At 40.4% G+C, this 22641-nt stretch overlaps 1 protein-coding gene across 1 annotated transcript in view; it reads right to left on the reverse strand.

Moving 5' to 3' along the window:
- Positions 1-19021, reverse strand: part of LOC101479111 (exostosin-1b) — a 45869-nt gene extending 26848 nt beyond the window's left edge. The window contains exon 1 of the mRNA XM_004568076.5: positions 17091-19021. Within this exon, the coding sequence (XP_004568133.2) occupies positions 17091-18043 (953 nt within the window). The 5' untranslated portion in view covers positions 18044-19021. The remainder of the gene's footprint in view (positions 1-17090) is intronic.
- Between the last annotated feature and the right edge of the window lie 3620 nt (positions 19022-22641).

Raw genomic sequence — 22641 nt, forward strand, 5'->3', positions numbered from 1 at the left:
AATCCCACAAACCTTAAAGTGCACTTGAAAAGCTCACACAAGGAGGCTAACCTAGCTTACCTTGAGAAGGTAAGGGAGCACACTCAACCCTCATCCCCAGAAAACAGAAGCTAACCCCAGGCAAGGCAGCGTGATGCATCCCGAGACAACAGGACGGGGATACAACTGTGTGAGTCAACTGCCTTCAAAAAGTTTATCAATTCACTTGAACCAAAATTACGAACACCTGGTGCTGCGAGAGTTAATAGTCTCATTGGGGCCAAGATATACATTTTATAGTTGCCTGGTATCAGTGGTTGTTCATCTGCCTTTATTTATTTATTTAAAGAACCCATAGGTGGGAATGTGAGTTGTCTGTCTCTGCGTGTTAGCCCTGCAACAGACAGGCGACCTGTCCAGGGTTAGCGTATGGTAGCTGGAATAGCAACATACCCAAGGATAAGCAGAAGAGCATGACTAATATGATGGAACTGGGATTTTGTTAGACTTAATTATTGCAAACACAACTAAAACTATAACTGAAACTAATCAAAACTAAACTGAAACTAAGGATTTTCAAAAAATAAAAACTAAACTAGCAAACAATTGGTAAATACTAATTAAAACTGATATAAAATTGAAAATCAGAAGTCAAAACTAAATAAAAATAAAAACTAATGAAAATTGCAAAACTATTAAAACCCTGGCCTGCACTAAGAGATAAAGAGTATTTCTTGATCTTAATAAGCACTTGCACTTTAAGCTGAGAAGCTTACTGATCAACTAATAACATGGCTTTGGTAAAAGCCAAAGCAAGACATCCACAGAGCTTTAAGTGTGTCCCATTAAGAACAAATGTGGAAGTTGAACAGATTAATCTAAGCAGCCTCCATGCTTCAAGGAAGGGTGTCAAACAGCCAGCAACAGGCATGTGTAGGACACAAAGCCTATCTGGTGGTGCAGGAACAGGAGCTGTTCTGCAAGAGAGATAAGTCCAGGTCAGGAATGTCTCTGTTCCTGGGCCAAGTAGAGAGGATGGCTGCAAGAAGAGATGGAAGTGCAAGAGGGCAGATAATGATGGAGAGGGGGATTGAATGACACAGAGGTGGAGGGAGGGGACGAAGGAAACAGGAAAACACACACAGGGTGATGAATGGATAGGAACTGAGAGGGGGAGTGATGAAAGATGGGATTATGTGAGGAAAGAGTAGAATAACATATGCAAAGATGGATATGAAGAACAATGGAAGAGAGCATAATAAGTGACTAAAAGTAGGTTGAAATTAAGTGATTATATTTGATTTAATGTGTTTAAATCTATCAGTACATTGACTACATTTTATCTACATTTTGTTAAGGATGGAAATGGTCTTAAATTCATAGGCAGCCGGTCCCTTTACTAGTACAGCTGCCAAGATAATAGCCATGACAGGGAGAAAAGGGATTGGTAATGCCAATCTTAATTCAGACTATGGAATGATATGAACCAACTATGAGATCAATGCACCGTCAAATGGACTTGTGGGCTGTGTCTGATCTGAGCCAACATTCATCACGCTGAGAGAGGGATTTAGATAAAGCCTGGATGCTGAGACTGAGGAGTTTGTTTTTGAAACATTCTTTATTTGTTTGTGTGTGGGTGTGATTTTGGACAATATCTGAGGGGTAAGGCAAGAGCTGAAACACAGGGCCATGTATGTAGGTGTGTGCATGTATGAATGTGTATGGGCATGACTTATTTATTTTAGGGCAAAAGTGTATGCTTTAAGACACAGAAACAGACATTTCTTGCAGCTTTTCATTATGCTAATGTGTGAGTGTGCTGTGATTATTTGTGAGTATTATGTGAAAATGCATAGTTTTGGGGGATTGGAACCCCAGGAGTGCAATCAACAGTATCCACAGGAAGCATTTCTTTAAAAGTAGAAATAGCGCTATTGAAAAGTGTTCAACCCACCTGAATACCTCAGAAACAGATATCTCAAAATTTAACTACAAATAAAACAGAAGGGGACAGGCACTACTAAACCTAAGTGAGAAAACAAATTTTTTAATTTTGGTGACACAATCAAAGAAAAAAAGAGAAAGGAGTTTTCTTTATCCAATCTGCTGATGGCATCCAGCCTCAAACGCTCGCTAGGTAAAGAATGGCTGAGTGTGTGAAGCCAGTGTCAAGTAATCAGAAGAGCAGCTTCATTCTGCTGCTGAGAGTGTAAATTAGCATCTCACCAAGTCGAGCCGCCAAAAAAATCCCACCAAGTGTAAACACAGTCTTTTAGCTCTCAAGAGGGAAAAGATGATTACCTCACAATTACGAGACCACAGTGCAAAGAGAAGCCCCATTGCCTCAGTGACAGAAAGAGAGATTACAGGGTGGCGGTAGTACTAATGATGATGGGTAAAGTGAAAAATACTGCAGTTTATCCCAGGGGACACATAAAATTGCAGCAACTAGCTGAAATTTCTGGCACTTGGCTAGCACACTGGCAACGCTCTTCAAACTGAAACATGAAGAAGAGCTGGTTGCGAGTCTGCTGCCAAATCGAACGGTTTCTTTTTCTAAGGGTTTCTTTTTCTGTGAGGTGACACTGTACAACAGACTCATTAAATGTACAAACATGCAAATTTTGTGAGGGTTTTTTTTTTTTAACAAACTTACATTTAAAACAGGAACTGAGTCATTTAAAGTCCTCTTTTGTTTTGTTTTTTTGTTTAATGTTTTTTTTATAACAACAACAAAAAATCAGGACTATTTTAAACGGTTGGATTCACAAATTTTACTGATGCAATAATAGTAAAAGCAGAAAGTTCATTGTGTCATTAGGAGTATGACCTGCAGAGACTTTGACTTAGCAGGAAAGTAAAGAAATAAACATACATTTGACAGTACTAACATCCAGCTGCTCTCTGAAAAATGAACGACAGGAATCCATTGGGAATTGCTCAAAACTTCAGATCAGAATCAAATAATTTACAACAGCAGGCAGCAGTGGAGTTTGCAGAAAGCAAAGCACAGATGGGCTTTGAGGTGGACGAGAGAGAGAGAGCACATATCTGAACCCCAGTACAGCAGCAGCTTTAGCAAACATTAGGGGGGGGGGATAGCTGCATTTCATTTCCATTTCTGCTTCTTTTCCTCCATGCACCAAACCTTTTAGAACCAAGCTGGTTTGACAGCACTCCGTACTTTCTACCATGCTGGGATGACGCTCTCTCCCCTACTCCTAGGATTAGGTCACTACTCAAATCCTCATTACTAATTTGGTTAGTACTATTTTTTTTATTAGACCTACAACCAACTGACAGATAGTTATTCTGCTGGAGAAACTGTGGGGAAAACATGGCAGATCATTTTCATATATTTTGGAAATGCCCAATAATCCAACCATACTGGAGTGAAGTGGTCAAATCAATTTACTTGGTGACTAGTCTCAAATTAAATTTGGATTTCTGTACTGTGTGTTTGGGCAATATCCCATCAGCAGCCTCCTTAAAGGACAAATATTTGATAAACATCCTGTTGGGAGTGGGCAAAAAAGCGCTTACCAGGAGGTGGCTGGAGAAAGAGCCCCCCAACAAAGAAAGATTGGATAGGAATAATGGAGGAAATATATAGAATGGAAAAACGTACTTTTTTTTTTGAACCTCAAAATGGACCAATTTCATAAAAACTGGAGGAAGTGGGAGAGATTTGTTGAAGGTGGTAATGTGGGATGATGGGTGGCGGGTTATATAACCAGAGCTTCACTAAGTATTTTCACGCCACTACTGGAAGAAGGAAGGCCTGCTAAGGACGTGGTCACTGTTTTTTAGAAGGCAGCTGATAAAAGAGACTGGAAATACCCTTCCGAATATCATCAGGGATGGACTGTAAAGTGCTGCGTGGACAGTAGCAAAAACCTGACGACATGGGACCTGTAAAGAGGTGGAGGGGAGCTCCCCCAGACCGGGCAGATCTGAGGGTTTCACTGTGCCATTATGTTATTGTCAGTGCGTATTATGTTTGTTTGTTTGGTTGTTTTTTGGGGGTTTTTTTTGCTGTTTTTGTGTTTTTTCATGTGGATGACTGTCATAATTACAAAACTTTCAATAAAAAAACAAACAAAAAAAAAACAACCTACAACCAGTATACAAGCTCAAGTGTTTTCATACACTGAGGTAAAACTGAAGGATTATGAGCGTTATTCACAAATCTATAGTGCAAAGTTAAGAGCTTAACATTAGCTGGCATGTTTTCTATCAAATATCCTAAAAACAATTATTTATGTACCTTTAAAGGAAACAAGAAAATAAACCAAAATTACGACGTGACACACATTTAAGGTTCAAACGGTGGTCAAAAATGAGCACAAGGTGAGCTAACAAGGTTTGTAATTACCATGAGTCACTTAAACTACTGTCACAACATGTTATACTCAGCACCTTTTATTTAATAAGACAAGGCTAGAAATACCTAAATCCTCATTACTGTTTTAGCAACATTACACACAATGACAATTTAGCCTGTTTTTTGGGAGGAAAATGCACAATGCACACAAAGTCTGATGCAGCTGATTTCCTGTACATACTTGCAGACACACTTGCCCAGAACAAAGCTTCATCATCTGTTAATGAATTCCATGGCCAGCAGTGTTTGCTGGTGCAAGCAGGTAATTAGTTTAAACAGCGGGAAAGATCAAAGACAACGCTTCCTGTCTCACTCCCTGGTTATGACCTCGCAGGGGAAAGTCACAGATTTCACAAGCAAGAGAGAAAGAAAATGTGTGCAGCTCAGCATACAGAACCAAAATCAGAGTCATCATTTTGGTCTCAATCATAGCAAAATATCCTCTTTTGTTGTAATACACAAAGTGTTTTGTTTTGTTTTTTTGTTTTGTTTTTTAAAACTGTACCCTTGAGTCGCTATCAGCAAACTATGCTTTTAATCTTGCTAAAGGTTGATACGATTTACGTGATTTTTAAGTCTAAAACGCACTTAATCTGTTAAGAATTTCAACAAAGGATGAGTAGAATAGGGCCATCATTCCACTGAAGAGTATCACTTACTCTGGGTTATCATCAGGTGTGCTACAAGTTCCCCTTTCTCTCACCGTGCCAAGCTACAGCCCTTATCTGACAAAATGGAGTCCAGAGAGGACAGCGAGAGATAGCATATCTCTGCGTGTTTGTGTGCCACTTGTATCTGATGATCCAAGTCACTCCTAGCAAAGCGCCACAACATGGTGGCTGTTGATTTTTCAATGCTGCCAATTTTTGGTTACATTTAAACAGCACAACATGGCCTCACATGGTGACAATGATCCACAGCCAAAGTACTTTTGAGAAAATACAAGGACAATGCCAATCATCATACTACGCCTGCCACTTCCCCCAAAACACACTTTTAAAAAAAAAAAAAATTATGAATCCTCTCCTCCCTTACAGAAATAACACAAACTGAGAAAAAAAAACAAAATTTTTTATTTATTATATATATATATATATATATATATATATATATATATATATATATATATATATATATATATATATATATATATATATATATATACATATAGTGACGCCAAGCCAAATGTCACAGACAATGAGGGACTTCATATCTGTGGGCTTTGCAGGTCTCCTCTTCATACTGACAGAAGGATTAAAATCCCATAGGATTTAACTGGCACTGGTGGAGAGTGGAGCTTAATTCTTCATGTAGCTCTCTCAACATATTTCACTGTACATAAGGGATAATTTGGAAAGCTCTCATCGTGCCGGCCAAGCAGGTTATCTAAGCGAAAGGACTCTAATGTATCTCATGGGTCACGCAAACACTGGCTGCCTGAACGATGACTCAGTTCCATTAAGTTACATCTTTGTCCTTAAATGCTCTACCAGCAGCAGTTCACATGACTTTGCTAAAGCATGCTATCAAATATTTATACCAAATCTTCTGTCCTATTCTATGTTAAGAGCATTTTACCTTGCACAAAGCAGAGCACAGACTGGGTTTGAGGTAGACCACATATCACCTTTCCGCACCCTAGTTTAGCAGCAGCTTTAGCAAACTGACCCTTCACAAATCTCATGCTTTTCGTCTCCATCACCATACAGGAATGACTGCATTTTCTTCCCAACCCTCTCAGATCCAAGCTGGTTTGGCAGCACCCCTAATTTTTGTCCATACTATAGGTTGTGTAAATTCCTTTCCTTATTCCCAGTATTACAAGGAGAATACATCACCTGCACATGGCTGCCAAGGATAAGACATATATCAACCTGTCAGGACTGGAGCCAAGCTAGAGGAGAAGCATGGAAAATAAATAGCACTGCCCTCTGTCCTGAACAACTGGCCTCAAAAGAGGGTGAGAGTGTGGCTAAAACCTATTCAAGCAAATAAAGCATATTTGAATTTGAATTGGACAAAGAGTGCAAAAGAGAAAGGGAGGGAGAAGGGGAAACTAGTGCAAACATATCAACAAATGTTCAAGTATACAAGACTAGGCCACCAGTCATCACATAATTTGCCATATTTTCACTGTTTTTAATTTAGGTTTCACTCAGTCGTTCAATGGTAACTTAAACTTGAACTAACTAATGTGGAGATACAGAAATTCTTTTATTGCTGCCATATAATCTGCATCATTATAATTGCATTAATAACATTCTTTATAGCATTATTCCATTTAATAATATTTCTCACAGTATTGATATAGCATTAAAGTTGCTTATTGAGGATGTTTAGTTAAGGATCCTTCCATTATGTTAACTTTTTTTTTTTTTTTTTTTTTAAACAGGTACGGTCAGAAGTATTTCATACACATTGCATATTTGTGCTTATTTCGAGTTGATGTTCGGTTCATTGAGGGTCTTAAGCTTCACTGGTGTGACTGTCCAGGTGATACATGCTGAGGGAAACTAGAACATAGAAGGATGATTGCATGCATGCTTACAATACATATAACACATATAATCTAGGAATGTGTCAGGCCTGAGGCCTTAACTGATTTGGTGTCTCACTATATTTTACTCTACTTGGCAACAGATGACCAGAGTCAATAATTAGCTCCAGAGACCCTGAGGGCTTGAAGTTTATTACCTTGTATGGAAGGTGTTATAGAAAAGAGAAGTTCTATGTCTGTTTATAGCCATTAAAGATGTACAAGATGTACCATTAACTGTGACTAATGTCTGGACCCTATTTTAATCCGTAATTGACGCCATGGGGGGGGGGCGTATACCCCACAGCTTTATAAGTGTTCTCCATATGTATTTTTGTCAGAAGACATAGGCTGATGTTTTCTCCTGGCTGCTAATAAACTCACCGTTTGATTGCACTTTTCTGAGGCCTCCGTGGTTTGTCTCACTGCTCTACATTGATCGATTTCGCAACACTAACTAGTGGCAGTAGTGAATGACTGGTGATGAGATGTTAACAGTACATAAACACAGATTTAGCATTGTCTATATAATAAATATCTGTCACGTTATAGATAGAATAGAGCAGCAGAAAGTCAAAGGACTTTCTGCACAGGGCATCGGCTTGACTAACTGGTGATGCCGAGAGTAAACTCAATAGGTTAACCCCTGAACCTGTCTTTACTCACCAGACAGAATCAGTTTGGTAATTTCTATATGACTATTATGTAGAGTAAGAATGTTGGTCACATTATAGCCTGGTAGTGTTTCTTTAAAAGTACCGCACACTGCAGCATGAGTGATTGACTGGAGTTATTTGTCACCAAAAAAGTTGAATCAGCAGAGATACCGATTCACTGATCTAAGCTGCCAACATTAAGGTGCAACCATACAGCAACACTACACTTGAGTCTATACATATTACATAATATGTATAAGCCAACACTGAACAGGAGGTGGCTGTCTTCGATGCAGCTGCCACAAAAAATTTTTGTCAGCCGTCTGCGATCCACTAATAGCCTGGTTAGTCCTGAAGTTGTGCGTTGTTCCTTTTTACATGCCAAGCAATGGCAGCTTTTCATTAACTCCGGGACGGCTAATCAGAACAATTTCAAACTCAACACTGCACTTTGTGAGAGTCACAACTGTCTGGTACACGGACACTAGGGTCTGCATGGTTATTACAAAAATCCTAATTATGATTATCTTAGTCATAATTAAATTCCATTTATGTAAAACAATTACTCATTAACAGTAGTAACATAACTGTTATCCTGGCTCAAGCTAAACTAAAATGAGGCAAAAGCTCACCAGTGAAAGGAAAAGAGGTGTACTGGATTTATATTACAAGACAGAATGAGACCATCCTTGCAATAATTAAACCATAACTACCGGTGATCTTGTTTTCATAGTTGTGTCAGGTCATATTGAAAATACACACACAATCATAGGATGCATCATCTGTTCAGGAGATAGCCATCACTTCCCATGAGCTTTACAAATATAATAAGCAGCTTCTTATTTGTAGCACCTAAAGAAACCTTTATTATCCATTTAGTTGAGCCCATCGCCTCATAAGGCTGGTGGAACCCGAAAGTCAACAAAAGCCTTCGAATTTTTTTATAATAGAGAGTTTATAAGCCAAATGAATCCTCACTACAAATTAGGGCTGCACGATTAATCGTTAGAAAATCGCGATCTCGATTCATACTTATGTGCGATCTCATTTCCAAATGACAACGATTAAAACAAAACAAAAAAAAAAAGACGACGATTGTACCGCATTTTGATCCGGGACGTACTCTGCATGAAAACAAGCGCTCACTCTTCCTGCTCAACAAATGACAAGGGCGGAGCCTTATACCACGTGATACAGAAGCTGTGCCTTGTGATGCTAAAATTAGCAGGGAAAAAACAACGGAGAGCACGTCAGGGATGACGAGAAAGTGACAGGAGAAAATCCGTCCCGGTCAACCACCCAAACATCAATAACGGGAACCTTATACAGCGCTTCCCTATACCCGTCGAACTCCCGCAGGCACCTGACCAAAGATATGGCTCCCATCAACACTGTGCAAAACGAGGGATTTAGGAAAATGATCAACACCCTAGACAAACGCTACACAGTGCCGTCCCGCAACTATTTTTCTATTGTTGCACTACCTGCTCTATACACGCAGCGCCGAACAACGGTGGAGACGGAATTTCAAGCAGTACAACATTTTGCGGCAACAACAAAACGTGAGACATTTGTTGTTTTTATGTTTATTTATTGTTTTTATGTTCAGTCTCAACTGTTACGAAGTTGATGTGCAGTTAATAAGTGCAATAAATATTTATACTGGAAAAGAAAATCGTGAGAGAATCGTGATCTCAATTCTAAGCCAAAAAATCGTGATTCTCATTTTATGCAAAATCGTGCAGCCCTACTACAAATGCCTTGTGGCTGACACAAGGCATATTTTAAACCAACAATCTAACCAACCTTTTTTCTCATGATAAAAGAAGTTTACAATAAATAAATAAATAAACAAAAAAAATCAGCTTCCAAATATCACCAAAATTCTACATTCAAAGGAGCCAAACTGATGCGGTAAAATGTGGTGGGAAAACTGTAGAGATAAAGATAAAAGGAGAACGGAGGCACAAGCTCAGTGCGTCACACTGACACATTTCCTGCTCTACCGTCTGTCATCACTCTGAAAGATGAAGATCGGCAGACAAAGATATGAGAGTAGTTTTCAATCACAGCATTCAGAAGAGCTCATCTCAGCTCAATGCTGTCAGTAACTGCTGCTGGTAGCATTTTCCTCAGTGGGATTCTGCATTATGGTATATTTGGAAATGAACAGCCAAGCGGAACAACTAAGCAACAGCTGAAATTATACAACTTTTAAGTGAGAAACTGGTAACATAGTTTAACAAGTTATACTGGGAACACAATGTACAAGAGTTACATAAATACTGCAAAATGTATTCCAACAACCACTTCAGTGCTGTAATACACTATACTATTCTCTTGAGAAAAGCTCATAGCTTATATATGGCTATTTGTCTCAATAGTTCAAATACAGTCACTATGTTGGTGTCTGTAGGAATCTGACCTGCTCCACAAAATACACCATAAATTTCTCACACAAACCTCCCAATCAGAAAAACAATTTCAAACACTACCACACAATTTTGGAATGGTCAATGTGAGTGTTATTTCTACACCAGTGTCAATCAAAAATAAACATAATCTGTGCAGTGTGGTTTTGTGGCTCGCCAGCCTCCTTTGCTTCCTGGAGCATCATTCAGCCCTTTATAGCAGGTCCAAATGTTTCGTGGACAATTTCTGACACATGTGCAAATGTCCCGCCTGCTGTACTCTCTACATATGAACAGACATCCCCACACAACACAATGTCCTGCATTTTCAGCACAAAGCTGTCAAACGGCTTTTCACAGTTATGTACGCATTTTAGCACAAAAACAATACAATCGGCTACAAGTTTCTCTGAGCAACTCTGACCCTCATTCACCAACAACATTATAAAACTACCATTTTTCAATCCAGCTACAAGCAGATTAAGAGTCCTGACACACAAACCGAACACGGGCAGCAAAGCACCACTTGGCTGCTGTTAGGTGTCTAGTTTTATGTTTTTTGTCTGTGTGTGTGTGTGTAAAGTGAGCTTTCCACTGAGGTCTTTAGCTTCTACTTTAGCTACGACTTTGTTCAGTGCAATTCTTTTATTAATATATCTATCTATCTATCTATCTATCTATCTAGTGCTGTTTGTAACCATCTTTCTCAGAGATCAGAGATCTCAGGCACATTCTATGCTTATACAATATCTACCTCACCGTAGCCATACAGGCTATGGGTCCCTCATATTAGCTGCGAAGCAAAGGAGCACATTTGTGTGAGCTTTTTAATTTAGGAATGACTCATTAATCTCTTCCATTTTAGCAATGTTTAACTAAAGTTCATTTTGTGACCTATTAACACCACAGCGCAATCTAGCTTTTAGATGTGCTTAGTTAGAAGCACTCTTCACAAATACGACTAAAAAACAAATTCTGAACAAGTACACAGGAGCCAGTGTAGTTGCGGAGGAGAAAAAAGAAAAACACGTGACCTAATGAGTTGAAATGGTAGACAACATGGTGAAAAGGGGAATTTATAGATAACGTACAGGAACTCAGAAATCAACTTTCCTCCCGCAATAATTATCATTTTCCCCAAGCTCAGTAAAGCCTGCATCAAGTTGGCTCGCAGCCCTCTGCTAGGGGCTTTGGCCAGTACTGAGGATTAAAACCCTGCAAGTCTATAAATACACCTAGTAGAACAACGTCAGCATCCAGCCAGCTATTGCACTCACCTCTCAATGCTGGGTAGCTGGCATGCAGTTTTTTCTTCCTTTCTCACTCTTCTTTTTTTACTTTACACCACCAGTATTTTAGCCTCTCAGACTGTCACTATTTGTTCTCTTTGTGTTCCCATTTCTCTCTCCCCCCTGAACTTCCTCTCAGCTTGTTTCCCACTCCTTTGTGACTCTCCCCGCATCTTTCACACAGTCCTGCTCATACTCCCGCGCTTGGCAGGGCCTCTTAATTGGAAACAAGCTGTGAGCAGGCTTTCAGTTTGAGGTTAAAATTGCATCTGACCTGCCTCCTGCTGCATCTTCTCTTCTCTCCTTTGGCTGCATTACAAGCTTGTAAACAGTGGCTGAGTGCAGATATGAAAGGGACAATGTGTTGAAGAGGGGGGCAAAAGTTGACTCTCACTGGCTATAAACAGCAAAAAAAAAACCCAAAAAACACATCACAGATACACAAGCAAAATTGTGTCCCTGTCTTCATAGTATACTTAGTAAGCCCTTACTAAGTATACTATGAAGACAGGGACGGGCTATATAACAGAAGATTTATTTAAAAAAAACAACAACAACAAAAAACGTCAACAACTCCGCTTTGTTTGTTATTCAAACGAGCTGAGCGTAATCAGGTAGCCAAGAGAAAAAGCGTAACTTGGAGCTAATCCATTGTTTTCAGCAAAAGATCTTTGACAAATAAAAAAAATCCAACAAATCTCCTGACGTGATTTTTTTCCATTTACTGTAAGCAGTGCCAAATCATCTTGACAGCCAGTGCTGATGTGCACGTCTGCCTCATCAAGAGAACTGCACAAGCAATAATCATGACAGAAGCAAAAGACAGAAAAGGATGCACTTAAATTGTGCATGTGATATGCAGACATGGCACATCAAAATATCCACATCAATCAAACTTCTGAAACATAAAGTCTGAACTGCAACACAAAAAAATGACATGACCATTACATGGTAATTATGATGAGAGGCTGCATTTGGTCTGTCACAACTTCCTTGTTGTCAGTGGGAGAGGATAAAAGGGATTTGTTGCACAAAGAGCCACAGCCAGGCACAGAAACTATTACTTCCACCCAGTTAGACCACAGACTGCACTGTCTGACCCATAGAGCTGCATAACAGGATAGTGCAACTCATTCACAATCACACACCAACCTTCACAGAGAGCTCAGCTAACTAAAGATGGGGCAAACGTGCATTAGTCTTCGCGTCTGATTTGTACTTGAACATAATGAGCTGATGCCATGTGGAGCACCTGCATTTATTTAATTATTTAACATGTTAACAAATTGGTTAATGTCTTAAGATGAGTTTAAAGCCTCCTGTCTGACAAACAGCTGCTTAATCCAGTGAGATATATTTAAAAGCTCAACCCGTTTAACATTTTCCCAATTTGTAACATCCTCCAAGCAGCTTACTCCAGCTAGTGTGTTGTTTACATCCCTGTACAAGTCAGAGACATTTTTTCATTTAGAGAGCTGAATCATGACCAGAAACAAATATTTATCTTCTTGGCAAAAACCTTCCTTAACTACTGTCCCATCTACATCTTTGACTCCATCAAGACTAACTCATTTGGAAAGCCAGGAATGCCAGAATGGTGTACACAGCAGTTCTAGGTATTATTAATATCTGAAAATAGCTTAGCTTTCAGGGAGTTTTTAATCATCCCTGTAAAAGATACTAGAAGTCAAAGAGCAATTAATTAAGACCAGTACGATAAGAGAAACAGGAAAAACGTCTTGTTGAAAGCTACCCACAATATGGCGTCTGCATGTTCTTATAAATATGTCAAACACTTCCAAGTGGATTATTCAGCCTCAAACCACAGTAGTCAATCAGTAAGGGAATAGCAGAAGTGATTTGATCTGGTACTGGTCATCTCATTACATAACAAGGTGATGAGAAGAAAATCTGGGGAAGGAACAATGTTATACAGATATGTGTAAAAGAAAGTTTTTCAAAGAACTGCATAGATGCCTATGAAAGCAAAGTACACCTCATGATTTAGTAGCTTGTAGAGCAACGTTTAGCACTAGCCTGCCGTCTGACAAAGGGGGAATTTTTGCCCACTCATCTTTACAGTGCTGTTTCAGTTCATTGAGGTTTCCTGGCATTGTTTATGCACAGCTCTCTTAAGGTTCCAACCACAGCATTTCAATCAAGTTGAAGACTGCACTTTGATTGCAGCCATTCTGATAAACCCAATTTTGGCCAAGGTTCAGTCTCATAACTGAACCCTGGAACATTTTGGTTCTCAACTCAATGGTCCCATTGCAAAACAAGCCCAAATCATCACGCCTCCACCACTCTACTTGACAGTTGGTATGGGGTGTTTGTGCTGATATGCTCTGTTTGGTTTTTGACAAACATGGCACTGTCTCATATGTGCAAAGGACATTATTCCAGAAGTGTAATGGTTCTTTTAGATGCAACTTTGCAAACCTAAGCTGTTTTGTCATGATCTTTTTAGAGAGAACAGGCTTTTTCCTTCTAGAAACCCTTCCAGACCTTTTCAGTATTCTTCTAATTATGCGGTCATGAACTTTAACATTTAACATGGTAACAGACCAATAGACGTGCTCAAGTCAAGTGTCAAGTGCATTTCATTAGCAGCACCTAGCTGCTACTTACACTCTTAAATCCTAATGAAAACTGTAAAGGTGTGGTTAGCTTTTCACAAGAATGCAGTTTTTCTTGTTGACATGATTATATAAAAATTATGTTTGTTTGTTTTTTCAATAAGAACCCAAACAAACCTCTTTTAAAAATGAACATGAAGCTGCAAAATGCACAGTTTTCTCTGCTTTCTCTATAAAATTGAATAATAATGAAACATAAATGATGAAAAACTTTTCCATGCAGGAGTTACTCAAATGTTCTTTTTTTGTCATCAGATTTCATTGAGCTAATGACACAGTTCAGCTGCCATCATTAACCTGTAATATTCTGTCAGGCAATCTAGTGATATGAAAACGATGAAATTAATTTTAGCGTTTATCAACTTACCCTAGTTTACCTGATGTTAATGAGACCAACTGTATTCTGAACTTGAGAGCAAGAGGTGGGAACAAATGGGGTGCAAACAATGCTGTCTGCATTTCTCTTATCACAGGTCTTCTTGGTCACTCTCTTTATGTCAAAAATGTACATGGAAAAAAAACAGACACACATAGCAGCTCACAAACTGCAAGACTCCAATTCTGGAAATTTATTGTGTCAGCTAAGCTGAGAGCAGGTGTGCCTGAAATGTTACAGTTTTTATGTTGCAATAAACTAGACAAAAGTGGAGTCCTGCAGGGTGCAAGCTGTTGGTCTTTCCATGTACATTGTTGACCTAGTTTTGGCCAACCTCCTTCACCATTTTTTGATAAGGATATTCATTTACTTTATCTATTTTTTAAGATAAGTTAGAAACAATTTTAATTCAATTGTTAGTAATACCGGGCATTTATGTAGATTCATTCATGGCTCACAAACTCAGCAGCCAGCCAGCAAGCCACAGCAGTCATGCTGCAGCATGATATAGTGCAAAGTTAAGGCAAACGGGTCTATAAACGATGACAACACAAGGTTTGGTGAGACTACACAATCTGCCAGTTCTGCTCTGTGAAGGCACTGCATAGAGGTTACTCTGCCTTAGTGACAAGAGTCACAAAAGCTGCCTCACAGACATCAATGTGAAGGAAAAATAAAATGACAACCAGCAGTGATGCCTTTAATCTCTGACAGCTGATCTGATCACCAAAAAGCAATTGTCTAAAAAGACCAGATTACATCCTGTTTGAGATGTAGCCGACCTTGGTGGTCCATGTATGCACCAAGGAAGAAAAATAACACCCACATATGTTCTTTTCTTCAGTAAACTGCAGTGTCTGATCCTCACTATTTAAACCTGCAGGGTTTAATTTTTGTCTTTCCCTTTTTGCAGTGAAAATAATTACATAACAAAAAGCAAAAACGACCTCAGTGGTGACCCATGTTTTTCCTTGCTATTGATCGCTTTCCATTTTACGTGACAAGATTTATATATTTTTTTTTTTTTTAAATCTGAAGTGTTGGAAACTTCTCTTGAAACACTTCTTAGGTGTTTTACCCATACTCCTAGCTTCTGTAGCATACCCTGTCACTGTGAAGTATTCAGATAGATGACTTTAAAATAAAGCAAAGATATTTACTTGTTTATATTTGTTTGATAATAAATATAGAAACACCAGCTTAAAGGTAAGGAACTTTTAAAGACTCAATGTTAGGCAGCTGCCAGGGCAAACTAACCCTGGTGTTAGTACATGTTTTTCGTCAAATATTACAGAATTGTGCATTGGACTTAGCACCAAGCTAAAGCTTGTTAACTGAGGAGGTACCAAACACACTTTAACCATGCAATGCAGCTAAGAAGCCAAGGGCAAGAGATACTCCAAGCCCGTTTCACCCCCAGTGTACTTAATGACAGGAGGATTAATTTTTCCTTTGGGTTATAGCTCTGATGCCACCCATCTCACTGTGTAAAAGCACACCCTGGCAGCACTTGGCATCAAGCACTGAGCTGGTAAATCGTGGCAGAGAGAGCAGATAGTTTAAGTCTATGGTCTGATATGAGGATTATTATTTTTATTGGCTGGGTGTGTAGAAGAGCTTTGGTGTTATTTTCCAACCAAGTCAAACATTAAAGGCGAATCCTGTGAGGTTTAATGGTAAACAAATGAGATCCAAGAAAACCCCTCAGTCATATTGTTGGAGCAGCCAGGTTTCAGAGCTGATTCCTTCACAAACTATAGAAAGGAGGATCCCCCAAACAAGCAACTCACACCAACAAAGAGTTGAACCCCAAACAACGGCAGGGGTCACGCAGGACACGGGTTGGGGCCAGGGCATTCCTGGCTGATGCAGTTGGGTTTGTCTGGGAAATGACTGAGCAAACAGAGACCAGAGTGGCTTCCCCTTGCTGGCACCAGCGCTTTGTCCCTACTAATCCACTCCAAAGAGCCACAGTCAAACACCCAGCGCCATACAGTCACCAATAACAACATAGCATGGTCTGAGGGGACACGAAATGAATCCCACTGGCCAAAGCTGGGAGACAGACGCCAGTTTACTCATCACATTTGAGTACAGAATACAGTGTGGCTTAGTTGTGGGACCGGGCAAACCGATCTGAGTACAAGGTAGAGACTAGTTACACTGAGTATTATGTGCCTGTTTCATTATAAAACTTTTATTTGTGTGTCATGTAGAGAGCATGACATCTGTCAGACACTATCAGGAAAGTCAGAGGACCAGTTATCAAGAAAAATAATAACAAATCCTAGATCAATGGGAATATCACCTGAATACAGCAGTTCTTGTGTTTGACATTAAAGCTACTTATCTGTGCCTCGTGATGCATACCTTAGTAAATAAAATGATATGGCATAAAGAATATTTAAAAGTGACATATCAAACCGTGCCAACATTTGGACATTAGATGCACTTAATGTAATGACACCTTATCTTTTTGACAGCCCAGGCTCGGGTCTCCTTACTTAACAATAGGAATAGTTTAATTTATACAACACTGGGAAATTCAACAAGAAATATCACTGGTATTTGCCAATTTTATGTACAACTCAATGAGCTGACCGGACACAAACCTGAAAAAAAAAAGTTTCAGTCAGGAGCAAACAAGTGTGCTGACAAAACCTTTAACACATGACACCACCTGTTTTGTCATTATTACAGTCACACATACAAGCTTCACTCAACTAGTTAAAAACACCATACTGACAAAAATTAGTGGCAAGACAGACCTAGACTCTTGCAGTACAGCTAACCGGAAGATAGTTGTGAAGTACTTACTTGTCATATTCTGCATTGTCTTTGTTACAGCGTGCATCCTTGTGCTTCTGCCAGTCCTTCCCATGCTTACAGGTGGTGAGGAGGACTACATCCTCTGAGTTATGAATATGATATAAAGCATTCCTAGTGTCCGAACCTATTCCAGTTAGGTACCTTTTCCCCTTAAAAACAAGCATGTACTTTCTATAAGGGGGGATTGTGTTGTATTTCAGATAGCCCTTTTCCCCACCTGTCCTTGGGTGGTCTTTGGAGAAAAGAGGGATTGAAACGTCAAAGTCAGGCCGAAAGTTCTCTGTGCTGATGCTGGCTTTGGCCAACATGGCAAGGCCAATGTCAAAGCCAAGGTCCTCTGTGTAGTCCGGCCACGTGCCAGAATATAAATTAAAGATGATGTGGTTTTTGCCTCCATTCCACAGAGGGAGGCTCTGGATTTTTGCTTTCAGGTTGTGTACATACTGGGGCGAGAGCTGGTCCCGATCCAGAGTGTCCAAACTCAGGACAAACAGGCATGCCTGCCCTGGGTCAGATGTGTAGAACCTGGAGCCTTCGATAGAGGACAATATGTTCTGATAACTCTCTGAAAGTTTTTCCCCTTTTTGTTGGGGGTATACGTAAACTTTAAAGCCATTCCTCTCACACAGTGAGAAGTCAAAGCAGGACTCCATTCTGCAGCGTTTTCCCGTGTAAAGGCCCGAGTTAGCGTCCCTCTTCTGCCTGGGAGATATGTGTTCAGTGAGATCATCGCTCCGGTCCTGCTCCCAGGAGCTGAAAGGCTGCAGGTACCCCGACATGTGACGCCATCGCGCCCCGGGGCCATAACCGGAGAGTCTGCGGTCATGAGGCCGGCTGGGACCCCGTCTGGACAGGGGGACTTGTATCCCCCCTAAACAAAACAACAGTATGAGACACGCGCCGGTGGAGAACAGGATTAAGTAGCGTTTTTTGGCCTGCATGTGTCCTACAGTTTGGGATGAGATATGCGGCGCTGAATCCAAGAAGTCCCAAAGTTTTGGTTTCACCACCTCCAGCGGGAGCGTTCCGCCATCTTCCCCCGGGCTGCAAGGGCTGTGCGTTCACGTCTCCCTCCTGCTTCAGATGCCTTTCACAAGTCCGAGAACTGATCCAACGCATGTGGGCGATTTATAAAGTTCATCCACCTCGTCTCCTCGTCAATAGTGGTATCGACTAGCTGACAGCAGGTTTTCCTATAGAGGAGAGTGACCCGGTGCTCTCAAATTCGGGCATCTCAAGACGCACCCTAGTTGCCTCTGTGTAATGCCACCTTCACTAAGCCATGCGCCATCGTTGTCACACAGAGTGTCGATTTCAAGTCAGCGACAAACAAACACAGCACCGCACAAAGTACAAACTCAACGTTAAAGCTGTGATGTATTTCCGACTTGTTGCCTGGACAGCTACAACTATTGTCCCTACTGGAAATTAAAGCCGAGCGGCCACTTGAGCTCTGGACGTTTACACAAACCTACACTTCGAGACACTGCCACAGTTCCCTCACAAACTGCACACAAAGATACGAGTATCGGTGTGGCTGTTAAATCTACACGGCGCATTGCTCCAGACTACAATGCTAGCTAGCCGGCTAACTAACTAGCTAGCTAGTTTCTGAAAACATTCCCGGTTAGCCTGTTAGCTCAGCGAGCTTCAACGCTGGTTGGAAGTACAGGCAACCAGAGACTCTACCCTCTACCTTTAAAAATAACACGTCTCTCCATTCAGCTCATTCTTCTCTCTTGTCGTCAAATCCACAGATTCGTTCCTCCGCGAATTTCTCGAGTAGTGTAAAGTATTCAAGTGGTGTTTCTCTCTCTTTCTCTCATACACACATACACAATAACAGGAGTGCAGCAGAGACTGCAAGCCAAGCAGAGCAGCACGGCCGTCCCACTAGGACGACTGCTGATGGTGCTGTGACGTCCTTCCACGGCGCACGGTGCGTTACCATTGGCTCCTGTCACACCCGAGGCGGGCGGGGCTTTCCTCTTGCACCCATTCACATCTTGGAGAAAAAAAAGAAAAATCGAGGAAAGAAAAGATTTCTGTTTAGAGTTTCCAAGAAAAAAATGGAGTGGGCTTAAAATTGTGGTTTGACTATTTAACCATGTGATGGTGTATGGGTTGTCAGTTATATAGACATAGATAACGAAAGTCCTTTAACTTAAACTGAGACTTGCTGGGCACACACTAAGGAGTTCAGAAGTCGAGATTCAAGATTTTGTTTTCGGTGTTTTCTTTTTTTTCCATTAATGCTGACTTTAATGTGTAAAAATTAAATTAAATTTTATTTACCAAATCACAAACAACAGTCACCTCAAGGCCCTACAATAACAGTACATACAATAAATAACTGTATTTGTCATCCAAAATTAATTCAGAGCTAATATCATCAATATAACTAATACTTGCACCTCAACAGACTCATGAAGGTACTGGCCATAAAGATGCAGGATGTAGGAACTATATTGTATGGCTCATACAAGTATTTGCAGTTGTGTTTCAGTTTACAATAGATGATTATTCAGGAGATGCATCACTACCCTCTATTAAACACTCTCCATCAATGAGAATGAGTCAGACAGAGGGCTGATGGACTTTAACAAAGAAAGTTTGGTAGATGGACTAGTTCCTGTGGATCACTATTCTTCTCTACTTCACCACTCAAAGGACTTTATACAACATGCCTCATTCACCTGTTTTTTCTATGCCCACGTGCTTTCTATCTGACATTCACACTCACTCACACTCTGTTGAACCCATCAGAGAAAAACTTGAGTTTCAGGATTATGTTTAAGGATACTTATACTGGAGCAGCCAAGGATTGATCCACCAGCTTTCCAAATAGTAGATTACCTTCCTGAACTGCAGCCTTTGGTGGCATTGGATCTCTGTGTTAACAACGTTGATTAACAAAATGATTTAACATTTGAAAATACCATAAAGGAGCATGTCTGCATTTTCCCAACCCCATCGATGCTGTCTGCTGGACAGTTCCGGTGCATGCACTGGTCCTGCAGAAGTGTCGTTGAGCAAAATGTAGGATTCCGGGATCACACCAGTGCTTTGAGTAGAACACTGATTCCACTGTTGAGTGATAAATAACAAGACAAATCCATCATTTTGGAGCCTGCAGACAAATGGAAAGTCATGCAAAAGGTTGAAAGCAGAATAGAGTTTGGCCTGAGAGGAACTGCTGCACTAAATGAGGACCAGCAGGACAATGGCACTGTGGTGCGTTACTCAGATCTTTTCTGGCATGTAGTATGCCATAATGTGTTTTCACAGCTGCTGTGGACTGAAAGCCTAGAAGTGATTTTGCAGAAGCGGGGAAAGAGCAAGGAGGAATGTGAAGCTGCGTTCCTCAGGAGCTGTGGACCAGCTATCTGCACTGCCTCGGTTCCCCATGGACCACTGATCAAAGACACGGAGTGATACAAAGGCCACCTCCTCCCTTCCTCTTTGTCTCTTGTCTTTCTGTCCCACTCAACCCACTCCTGCCTCCCCCCTCTCTTCATTATCCCTTCCTCCTGCTGCATTCCTTCCATCCCTCCTGTCTTTCATCCCCTTTTTACTGATTTCCAAGAGGGGGTGGTGCCGATGACTGATGTGAACACATAGATGTTCCTCTGCTGTTGCTGCTAAGATCATCAGCTGTGCCTTGTGTATAAGACAGAGTAAATACAAATCAGCAGAATATACAGGCAATTGGACTCCAGCAAGGGAGAAAAAGGGGAAAAAGCATAAAAAAACAACGAGGTTTTGCTTTTGTCTAACTATAATCCGCAGCTTAATGAGAATGTGGAGATGCTGTCTCCCTGCTGTTGCATTGTGTTTGCTGAACTGAGCACTGGCCAGATTTAGAGCAGCAGGGTGACGGAGCCAGAGCAGCACTCCCACTGTGTTATACACGCAACCATGCCAATATCTAATTTGGATGCACCCAGGTCAGCATAGTTTTCCCAGCCAGGCCGCGACTCAGCCAGCCAGCAGCCAAATGGAGATTTATTGCTTCCTTCTGAGTACATTTTGAGGTCATTAATTTGCTGTTTGTTAATCACCGCAACACAACTGCAGTTTTGTTATCAAAATTCCACTCCCTTCGAAAATCTGTCAGAGCCATTCGGTGTGCTAGGCTACACACATGCATGCTTATGTGTGGTTGTGTAAATGCGGCGTGCGTGCGTCCGTTCCTCTTTCATGTGCAGTTTAAGTGCACAGCCTTGGATGTGATAATTTAATTTCCACTCCTGAGTCAGACTGACAGCCTTGGTGAGGAGCCTCATACATCTGTGTTGACACTGAAAGGCATGAATCACACCTGAGCCTATCAAGACAGAGAGTGAAATGAAGGGTTCATGGGAGAAGTTTTTATGTCTTACATGCGCAGACAAGGATTAAAATAGAGGGCTCTTTTTTGTACATCTGCCACCTTTTTCTCTAGTGGGAACAGGTTGTATTATTGGATTAGTTTAATAGTCTTTAACAGTTTAATAGTGTATAAAATAGCTTTTGTGAAAGGAAAAGTTCAATATTTTGGGAAAATAACAAATGTCACCACCACCACTTGCTTATATTATTAAAGGAAAGGTGGGTCCACAAAATCAATAGGAAGCATCCACCAGGAACAATGATTGTCTGCAGTACTGGATTGTAAGCCATTCAATAACTCTGGAGGTATCATGGAACTGACCAAAGTGGTAACACACCAACAAATTAACATTGCAATGCTGTGCGTGGTCACAAAAATATCCCCAGAATCATAATCAGTACCCTGTGATTTTATTGAATCTCATTACAAGAAGGTTAGCATAAAGAGGCCACGGCTGCAGGTGAGTTCTGCCTTTAAAAGTCTGCACCTGTTCCCAGCATTCATGTCTGTGATGTGCTACAGTCACAAGGACCTGTCACATAAATTTGAGAGGCAACTTCAAAGTGTTTTCACCCCGTCATGACCCAGATCATTCAGAGCGAAAAACCATGACCTGTTAAAGGATCAGTGTTCTGTCGCTTCTTGCTAATCAACAAGAGTGGAGAAGAATGATTGGATAGAAAGGGATTCGGGATATTCTTCTTCTTTTTTTTTTTTTTTTTTTTTAAATTTGCATCAATTAGTTTTGTGGAAGTATTTATTAGTTGAATAATAGTTTGCAAAAGTCTTGACTTACCCCTCATTTTAAAAATATATTATTTCTTCTATAGACTTTCTTCTTTGGTTTTAAGTTTAAAGTAGTCTTAAGGAATCGTTCTCTGTCAAGCCTAAAATCATGTCAGGCTGATATTGGTCAGTATGGACATTGTGATAGCTGAAGGATAAAGCTAGCCATACCAAATGCTATTTTTTTACTTTTAACAATTGCACAACCTCTGTGTTACCTATTTCACATATTCCTGCATCAATTTTTTTTATTCTCCTGGCAAAATGACAAGAAATGTGACATAGCTCAAAATGTTTGGACAGTACTGTAAAATATATATTACATTTAAAGATTAAACTTAAAAGCAGCAGGGATATTTGTGAATCACTATCAACAAACTG

This window comes from Maylandia zebra, linkage group LG11 (assembly GCF_041146795.1).
Source record: "Maylandia zebra isolate NMK-2024a linkage group LG11, Mzebra_GT3a, whole genome shotgun sequence".
Classification (NCBI taxonomy): domain Eukaryota; kingdom Metazoa; phylum Chordata; class Actinopteri; order Cichliformes; family Cichlidae; genus Maylandia; species Maylandia zebra.